General features: G+C 21.6%; 1 protein-coding gene across 7 annotated transcripts in view; it reads right to left on the bottom strand.

Moving 5' to 3' along the window:
* Nucleotides 1-1,928: 1,928 nt before the first annotated feature.
* LOC122853020 (potassium/sodium hyperpolarization-activated cyclic nucleotide-gated channel 2) overlaps nt 1,929-10,869 on the bottom strand; it is a 35,061-nt gene continuing 26,120 nt past the window's right edge. For 2 of the 7 annotated variants that reach the window (XM_044153205.1, XM_044153206.1), the window contains 6 exons: nt 4,534-4,683; nt 4,008-4,373; nt 3,817-3,934; nt 3,444-3,732; nt 2,382-2,517; nt 1,929-2,312 (listed from right to left, as the gene is read on the bottom strand). In XM_044153205.1, coding sequence (XP_044009140.1) covers nt 2,166-2,312; nt 2,382-2,517; nt 3,444-3,732; nt 3,817-3,934; nt 4,008-4,373; nt 4,534-4,683 — 1,206 coding nt within the window. In that variant the 3' untranslated portion in view covers nt 1,929-2,165. Of the gene's footprint in view, nt 2,518-3,438; nt 3,733-3,816; nt 3,935-4,007; nt 4,374-4,533; nt 4,684-7,896; nt 8,005-10,869 lie in introns of all 7 variants that reach the window. The other 5 variants (XM_044153203.1, XM_044153204.1, XM_044153201.1 and 2 more) reach the window with 5 other exon arrangements.

Genomic DNA, 10,869 nt, shown 5'->3' with positions numbered 1-10,869 from the left:
ATTTATAAATGAGTTATATTAAATTGTCAATAAATTATTTATTTTAAATTTTTTAAATAATCACGTGCCGTCGAGCCTCTAATCACCGTGTAAAAAATAACAGAATAATTTATAAATTTATATTTATTTTAATTTTTTATATAAATTCATTGTTTCTAATTTTTTAAAAATTTTTTCCTATAATTTTTATTAAAATAAAACAAAACGAAAATGGAAATAATATAATTTTTTTACTAATTCCACTGATGGCACATATCATGAGCTAATTTATCTATCAATATTTTATTTTTTCAACGACAATTATTTAAAATTAATTTTGAATTTTATTTAATCATAGAGTTTATCATTTTTTTTTAATACAATTTTTAGTTGATTGACCAACGCAAAGTGCTTTATTTTAAAAATATTCTGATATGCTCAATTTTTTTCAACGAAAAAAAAATAAAAATAATAATTTTACTCGTTATTTATCAATTTTTTTTTATTTAAATTAAAATTCTCTTCATTTTTCAACTCATGAACAATTTATCTTTCAATTTATTCACTAGTAATTAATCTTTAAATTAATATAAAAAATTAAATTTATAAATTACAAATAATGAAAGTAAAAATTATTATAATTTTTAACTATTTAAATAATACCTCTGTTAATTTTTAGTATTTATGATTTTATCATCATTATACAATTTTTTTAGATTCTTTTTTTTTTTCTAGTGTAAAAGCAAAAGTAATAGTTTTTTTTTTTTTTTTTTTTGTGTAAAGGGGTGTGCACAGCGCGAGGGCATAATTTTTTTTTTTCTTCTAATAATTAATTTATCCCGAAAAATAGTTTTTTAAAATAGTTTTTTTTTTTTTTTTTTCCTGCGTCCATAGTTATCTTACATATTATTTTTCATTATTAATTTATTTATGTATTTTTTTGTGTCTTTTATAGTCCTTTTTACACAACATTTATTAATATTTCTCTCACTTTCACACTTTTATTCTTAAAATATATATTTACAAGCTTAAAAATTAACTCGATTAATCTCTTTTATATTTATAGATTTATCTAAACTTTTCAACTATTTTTAAAAATAAAAAAAAACAATTATTTATATTATTTATAAAAAAAAAAAAAATAAATTCTAGGCACTGTCTAAAAACTCAATATAACATTTTTTTAATACCTTCAAAATTAATAATATTTATTTTTAGTAATTCAGAAAAGCATCAATATTAAATGATACAAATTTATATATTTAAACAATTTTTTTTTATCTTTCTAATTTTCATAACTGAATATCAATCAGTTTAAATTTTTTTTTCTCTTTCAATCAATCAATAACAAAGTTAATTTTTTAAATTAATTTTATAAACTTTTAACGAACAAAACAAAGAAGAAAATTAACAGAATTAATTTTCTATAAAATTTTATAATTATCAATTTTTTTTGTTTCTATAATTTATATATTATTTTCACTGATTTTTTTTGAATGTATATTAATTTTTTTTTTCCTAATAATGCGTTAATGATAGTTATTATAATTGCAGTTTTTATTATTATTTAAACATTTTTTCATGTAAGTATTTATATAGTATTATTTATACCATTGTTTATAGTACATCGCGTTTTTGTTTTTAAATTTTCTTTAATATCGTAAAAAGATATTATAATTTATTTATATTTTTAAAACTATTTATTATATTCGTGATTATTATTATCTATATTTCGTTTCAGTTCGATGCCTCTGGCCCAAAAAACTCTCAACAATTTAACATAGTTTTCAGGGCCTGATGCCACATTATTTCATTATATTTTTTTTTTTTTTCATTCAATTCAATTTATCACGCAATTTTTAATATTTTTCTTTTAATTCCTAGGCGTATTTTTTTTATTATTATTTATTTTTCATTCCTTTTCAATTCTTCTCAGCTAGATTTGATAAATATTTTTTCTCTTTAGTTTATCAGTTTGACAAACGAAATAAAATCACAAGTAATTTCTACCCAAGGTAGACTTTTGTAATTTTTTTTTACCTAAAATTTCAGGGTAGAAATTAAATTTACTGAATATATTGACACTTTAAGTTATTAAGCGATGAAAAAGTGTCTCAGTGATTTATTTGAAAAATCACAATAAAATATATTCAGTAACGTTCCGTATGCTAGTAAGTCGAGTGTCGTCATTGATACGAGTCTTTATGAAATGTATCACTTTTATGAAATGTTCGACGACCTTCTCTTGATAATTGTTGACTTGCAAAATTAATTTCCGACTTTGGTCTTGGTAATAGACCACCTGGAAGTGTTCTCATTTCCATACTGTGTACCTGTAATTTTAATTCATCATTAAACCCATTGGTATGTCTAAATTTTTTAATATAAAATTGAAAACTCACTGATTCTTCGCTGGCACTTGCATGAGCTGCCTGTTCAGCCAATGCATTTACAACAGCATTTATTGTTTTTGATTCACTGCCAAGATCCTCGTCATTGTGTCCAACAAGATTTGGATTTTTACCAATTTTATTCAACCTGCATTGAGATAACGAGTATTAAGCGTAGGGAATGTTACAACTCAAACAACCACTGATAAATAAAGCTTTTCTTTTGTTTTTTTTTTTTCAACAAAACTTTTGTCAATTAACATTTAATTATAAATAAAAAACCCACGTTAATATTAATTTAATAAACAATATTTTTTACAATATAATTTAACTAAAATATATTTAATTTTTCTTCAACAAAAGTTTTGTTTAATGATAGACTTGTCGATTTAAAAAAAAAAAAAAACAAAACACATGTACACACTCACATACACAATAAATAATATAAATAAATAAAACAACACAAACAATAACAAATGTAAATAAAAAAAAAAATTCATATATAAAGATTTATCTTAAATAATAGGGAGATTAATTATTAATAATTAATATAGTTTATAGTTTGTAAGCTATCGAGTTAAGAGTTTTTATAGAAAAAAAAAAAATCCATCAATTAACTATTGGAATGTAATGAGATAATTATCACAGGTAGATAATAAAAATATATCAAAAAAATTAGGAAAAAATTGCTCTACTTTGGCTGGGCTTTCTTGCTGTATCAAAGCTTTTTGCGCTCAGCGTGATAAGAAAAAAAAAAAAAGGAATAAAAATTAATCAAGGCCAATCTATCTTTGCGCACATATATTTTAAAATTTTTATATAATTTTAAAAATGATATGAAATTTTTGAAAATTCATCATACCTATTTTCCTCGTATAATATTTTTAATGTTCAATTGAAAATTTTGTTTGTTTGTTTGATTTTTTAAACAATGAAAAGGAGCTTGATCAAAGCAAATATAATCTTTGGAAGTATATACGAATCAAAAAAAAAAATAAAACAATTAATGATAATGATGGGATGGATAATGAATCAACATCTAGTAGCACACCAACTCGATAGAACAAACCTAACCAAAGCTTATACCTCTCGGCGGCAACGCTCTCCATGGTCCTACGCATTAGTGGATATTGATCAAGTACTGCGTTAAAATGATCCACCGAGAGGCTAAATAAATTGCAGTATGTTTCAGCTCTGACAGATGCAACTCTTCTTGCATTTGTCAATAAACATATTTCACCAAAATATGAACCATCAGATAATGATGTTGCAACTTCACCATTTGCCATGACAATATCAACAATTCCTTCTTGAATAAAATACATTTTTGATCCAATTGTACCCTCTTTGATAATAATATCACCTTAAACATTTAATTATTTTTGTAGTTTTATAGTTTATTGACAAATTTTATTGATGGAAAAAACATGTGGATGATTAAATATACCTGGCTGGAAGACTTCATATCGCAGTTTTGTAACAACATCTGAAACAAAGTTTGAGTCTGCATTTGCGAAGAAAGGAACTGATGCAACGAGTGATCTACAGTTGTAATTTATAACATCCTAAAAGTAAATACAATATTTGTTAATCAATGTCAAAACTTTAATGATAGATTATATTTTTATTGTTATTTACCTCTCTTAATTTTTCTGATAGCTCACCAAGTATAAGTTCTTCATCAAAGAATTTACCTTGATAACGATGTTCAAAATATTCAGTTATTCTTTGACGCATTTCACGTGGTAATTTTCTATATGCCATATATTCTTCAACTTGTTTAACTTTTTCACGATATTGTCGTCTTGATGAATCAAGTGATTGTATTAAATTTGTTGCATGACCAAGAAATAATGCATAACACGTTGCACCACTGATCATACTTAACATTGTCAACCACATATCAGACAATGATTGAGGTGGAAATCTGCCATATCCAATACAAAGCATATGTGACATTGCTTTAAAAAGTGCCCATGAATATTGCTCCATCCAAAATGAATCCTAAAAATTAAATAATACTCTTTTTTTATTGAAAATTTATTCATTTTATTATTTTTTAAATATAAATTTTAATTTTATTCAAAATTAAGAATTATTTTTCTAAATAAATAAACAATTTTAATATAAAAAAATTGACGAAATATATATAGAATTTAATTACCTGCAATTCATTCATGGCAACCCAAGAATTACTAGGAAATCCTTGCAACATTGGAACGAGAAATTGTAAACAACCGCTCCAATGACCAATGAGTAACATCATGCATATTAAATTGAATATTCTCATAAAAACTGATGCCATATTGAGAAACTGCCAACATCAAAAAATAATCATTAATAAATTGTTAAATAAATACCTACTATCAAAATAAAAAAACAACAACTTAAAAAATTTAAAACTTTTTTAAATTTTAATATATATCAATTGAAAATTTAAATATTTATCAAATTAGTTGTTTAAACAATTATCGATCTTCAAACAAAAAAAACGTAAAGCATCGATTTTATTCAATTATTATTTTCCAAATAATAACTCAAATAAAATAAAACATTTAAATAAATAAATACATCAACATAATAATAACAATAAATTACAAACACACACCTTGCTTGAATATTCTGTAAATAAATTAAATAAAAATTTCTACAGTAAGCTAAACACAAAAAACCAAAATGCCAAAAAAACATACAATTATAAAAAATAGAAAATTATTATTTTTTGTACGAAAAAAATAGGAACAATATAAACCTCAAGCATAATAAAATAATATATTAAATTGTTTTTTAGGTTTGTTAATTGTTTGGATAATTCAGGTGGGTAATTAATTTAAAAAACCATAAAATAATATACATTTAAAATAAGTTTTTCTATGTTTTTTTTTGTATCGAAATATGTTTGTTGCTCAAATTGGTGTATATTTTATATGGAAACTTTTAATTTTTTATATTGATAATTGAGATTAACTCAAGTACAATGTTGACAATATATATACATAATTTTTTATTGTTGTGTTGGTCGATATATGTGTGTATTTGTGCCAAGTGACGAAACGAAAAATCAATCTCTTGGCAAAGGGCGTTATGAGATTCTGGAATTCAGGGTTTTCTTTATGCGCCGGTGCAAACCTTTTTACTTATATTTTTTTCAAATTATATTTTTAAATTGTAAGTACTTTCCAGGTAAAATATATTCATATATCTAATTTTTTTTTAGAGCCAATATTTTGGTTATTTAAAAAATAAACTGTGCTTTTTGTGGTGCACAAAAGTACTCGTTAAAATTGTAAAATTATTTGTCTGTAAATTAAAACCACTGTTGGAAATATTTTTATAAAAAACTGAAATAAAAAAAAAAAATTATAAAGCTACTTAATTATTAGCAAAACATAAATCTGCAACTGAAAGTAAAAAATAAATAAAAATTATAAAACTGTCTCAAATATAAATTTATTTTTTTCTGTTGTTAAAAGTTAATAGATAAAGTTTGATGAATTTTTTTTAACTGAAATTTTTAATCTCAACTTGGATGAAGTTTTTTCACTTTTTTCTTTTGTTAATTAATATAAAATTTTCATGATGATATGAACAATAAACATACAAATAAATTGAGTATAAATTGATGAAAAATATTTGAACAATTAAAAAAATTTTCACAGTGAAAATAAAAGAAGTTAAAGGGACAAATGTTGCGCTTATATTTAAATTGTTGCTGACTAATATTTGCCATCAACTGTTCAGCTTTTGTATAATTTTGATTTTGAGCCAAGAAGTAAATCAATGTATAACAATTTAATTATTTCTCATTCCATATTTTTTTTAAAAATCACATTATTTCCAACATGAAAATTGACATTTAAATCGAAATAATAATTGAATATTTAATTTATTCTACAATAAATCATTTGTGTCGCTTGTTTAATTTAAAAATAAAATATTAATTATAATAAAATTACATCATTGTGTTGTGAGTGTGTATTTTATTAAAATAAATTTTCAACTTTAAAAAAAAAACTGTCTCTTTGTATTCACCTTGACGATTGTCACTAAAAGTCAATGACATTATAAACGTGTAAAAAATACAATACAAAATAAATAAATAGCAGATGCTTTAAAATAAAATTCATGCAATGCAATAATTTTAATTTAGCAATAAAAAATTTAAGAGATTATCATGCAACTATGGGTGAAATGAAACTAGTCAAGCATTGAATGACATTTATTAAAATAAAAAAAATTATCTTATTAAATATAAGCATTGTTATTGCAGGTAATTCAAGTTGATGGAATTTTTTTCTTTATGAATATAAAAACGACAAAAGCAACAGAGAGGGACGCCCAATAATGTAAGCAGCTATTGATAATAATACTGCTGAATTAATACATCATCGTCTAGCGATTAAAAGTTTAATTATTTTTAGTATTTTATAATACAAAAGTATTTCTTAAATAATTTTTAAATTGTGTTATGATAAGTATTGCACGAAAAATAAAAAATAAATACAGATAAAATTGATAATGAAAAGAAAAAAAATTCTAGACTCAATTTTTGATTGCTTAATGATCCGACTGCTGGAGTTTTAAAATTTTTGAAAATTTATGTAATTTATAATTAAATTTAAATAATTGATTACACTTTTTATCGCTAGACGAAAATTTATTACATAATTGCTTAAATAATTTTTAATTAAGCTCAACAAAAATCTATCGCTGCAGATGAACGATTAATATTCGAAATTTATTAAAATAAAAATTTTAAAATAATATATTATGGAAAAGAAAGGATGGTTAAACTGGACTCCAGTCATCCCCTCCATCATTTTATTATTCCACGTGTTTATTTATTATCATTAAATAAATTCCCAAATGTACGAAACATCGATGGATTTTGGTAACGAAATATTCCACATACAATTTATGAAAAAAAATAAATAAATAATAATGATATTAATTAAATTAAACATTGTCAATTTAAATATATTATAAATGTAAATTTTATTGATAAATTTTTTTTTTTTATTTTTAACTTGATAAATAATTATAGAAAAATTTTAATAAAAAAAATTGAGGATTTTGGGGATTTAAATTTTAATAAAAAAAAATAATAACATTCTGGTTATTATTTATTATTTTTTAATTGAAAATATGGATGATCCATATTTAAATATTACTTTGGATTATTTATATGATAAATTTTTGTAGTAAAATAAAATTTTTTTTAATAATTAAATTTCAAGTGACAGTGCGATAAAAATAATTTTTCTTTTTTTTAAAAACAGAAAAAGTGGTCATATATTTGGAGTAATAGATGATGGAAAATTTTATTCGTTTCCTCATTCCATCGAGTTTCGAAATATTCGGTCAAACTTTTGCACATTTGCAACACTTTTTTTTATTTTTCTAAAAACAAAAAAAAACTCAGCGCTAGAATTGTGAGTGAATTTTAGCGTATTTCTTTTATTCATTTTAAAAAGTTCTATAACTTTGATTTGTGTTTTTTTTTTTTTTCCTCACAAGAACGGGTTACCTTAAAAATAAGTTCGTTTTTGTTGAAACCACCCTTCTTTTTATTTGAATTGTCAGAGCTTAGGCGCCCCCTCCGCTCAGTGCGTTTTTTTTGTAGGTTCTGCAATATCTAGAAACAAAAGAAAAGCAAAAGGGACATAGCAAAGACATAGTAGTAAAAGAGAAGATAAAGATGAAATTGAAATTATTTTTAATTATTCAATTAAATAAATAATTTACTTTAACATATGATTAAATGAAATAATAAAATGATAAAATTATTTGTTAGTTAGATAAATTTGATAAAAAAAAAGCACAAAATATATTAATAAATTTAATTAAAAAATATAAATAATAATAATATTATATTTACATATAAATATTAATTAAATTTATCTTTTCATTTGAATTATCATGATTGTTATTTTTTGTTTTTATTACTCATTAAGCTCAATGTAGTTTTTTTTTTTTTTTGATGCACATGATAATTATTATGACAATTATTAATGATTATTTATTGAGTATTTTAAATAAAAAATAAATATGCATTGTACTCGAGGGTTATTTAATATTATGATTGTTTGTTAATTATTGAATATTGACAGGTATTTTATTTCTGGTTCATTCGTGCGTATGTACAAGTTTATTACTATGTCATCATTTTTCATATCTCTTGACAACACAAATCATCATTAATAAAATAAAAAAAATCTATTAACAAATTATTTATCAATATTACACTATTCATATTAAAATATAAATAAATTTCAAAATGCTCTTTTTTTTCTTCAACATATTTAAAGTAACAACAATATTTTTAGTATTTTTTTTTTTTGTAATAATAAACTTGTACATTTTTTCAAGTGCCAAAAAAGTATTTTAAAAATAAAAAATTAGCGGTAAGTCGATATTACCTTTGACCCATTTCCGGTGTGTCATATTGTATTCATAAATTTTTTTTTTTTTTTAATGAATATTTATTTTTAATAAATTGTTTTACCTGTGTATAAATGTCATTGTAACAGGAAAATTGTTTTTTTTTTTTTGTGCATATCAGTGATAAACATTTATAATAATATTTTATAAGTAAATTTCTAAAACATTTATAAAATATTTAAATAATGTTACTTTGAATAATTCAACTATATTCTATAATGACCTAGTTCAATGAATGAGACTATAATGAAAATACAAAGTTTAAAATTTTATATCTCATGTTTTACATATCGTATCATAATCTCAATGTTATAAATAAAATATAATGGTTTTATATATTAATTTATTATTTATATATCATTTTAAATACTTATTATTGGTATTATTTTAAATGCTTATTTATGTTTATATCAAAAAAGTTTGAGTACCCTGAGGAATTTACTGATAAAAGTAAAAAAAATTATTATTTATAGCAGTAAAATGAAAATATTATTTGTCACGTTGAAAATTTAAACTGACATGTTGAAAAATATGAAAATATATGGAATATAAATTGAAAAAAAAAAATATTTGATAAATATTTAGCATAAAAAATTGTAAGTAAACATGAAAAAAGTTTATCGTGATTTTTGTTGACTTGATTTTTTTTTTTTTTTATTAATTTTTATATAAAGTTTTATTAATTTTTTATTTTATAAAGATTTTGGGTAAATTTAATAAACACACTATGTAAATTTACACTTGCTATAGTAAATTTACATAAACATTTATCACCATTCAACTGAAATTCAGATGATAAATTATATTATTTTATCAAACGGATGTTACGAATTTTCAGTATATAAAAAATAATCTCTATAATATATTTTTTTTGTTTTTATTTAAAAAATTGTCAACGGAAATACACTCGAGTCGATGATTTTCCTATTGTGTAATTATTCATTGTCACAGTATATAAAATAATCTCGCGAATTTTTTCATAAAGAAAATAACAAAAAAAAAAAATATATTTTCGATCGTCATTTACGATTAAAATACAAAAAAAAAAAAGCATTTATTTATTTAAAATTTAAATTAGAATTATTTTTATTTGAAATAATAATTTTTTGATAAAACAAGAAGTATAGAAAATTAAAATTAAAATTGCCAGGAATGTCCACAGGCAGTTAAATAAATAAAAAAATAAAAAAATAATATGTGCACACGTGCAAAATGAATATGAATATCAAGTTGGAATTATTATTATAATTATATTTTTTTTAAAATCGCGAATAATCTACAATTATCAGGCAGCAATTATCAGCAGACACGAGGCAGCAAGCAAAAGAGACACATAATCTTTTTTTTTTAATCCATTTTTTAAAGTATTTTCTTAAAATTATTATTTATAAACAAGGGATTATGTATAGATAATTATAAGAAGGGTTCTAATGACTCGAGACATTTAATAATGTTTGTAAAACATCAAAATGCAACAACAAAATAATCAACTATTTATAAAAAAAAAAAAAAAATAAATAAATTGAAAGTGAAAGTTATTGATCACGATCAAAGAGACATCGTCAAAAGATCAATGGCTTTATAACTGCCAAACATCTTCACTTATTTATATATTTTCTCTTTTTTTTTTTTTTTTTTTTTTAACGCTTATTAGGTAACACTCAACAAGCAAACCTAAGTGGGGCCAATGGGAATTTTAATATCAAATTTATTAATCAAAGTATAAATAATTTTTTAAAATAACTTTTTATTTATTTTGATGAATTTTTTCTTTATTAATTTACTTGTGGTATAGTTTATTTATTTAATATTTTACTTTGAAAAAATTATTTATTATCTCTTTGATGTTAATAAGCACATCTAAAAAAATTTTTTATTTTTTTTTTTTCATTTCCTACATGGGGAATTAACTTTTCAGCAAGACTCGTTTAAACACATTCGAGACAAACATGTCATTAAAAAACAAAAAAACTATTTCAAAGTATATTTGTATTAAATTTTTTTCAAGCCACACACATATTTTAAAAATATTTTTTATTTATTAATTTAACAAGAAATA

Source organism: Aphidius gifuensis, linkage group LG3 (assembly GCF_014905175.1).
Source record: "Aphidius gifuensis isolate YNYX2018 linkage group LG3, ASM1490517v1, whole genome shotgun sequence".
NCBI classification, from domain to species: Eukaryota; Metazoa; Arthropoda; class Insecta; order Hymenoptera; family Braconidae; genus Aphidius; species Aphidius gifuensis.
This window is presented reverse-complemented; position numbering and strand designations above follow the sequence as displayed.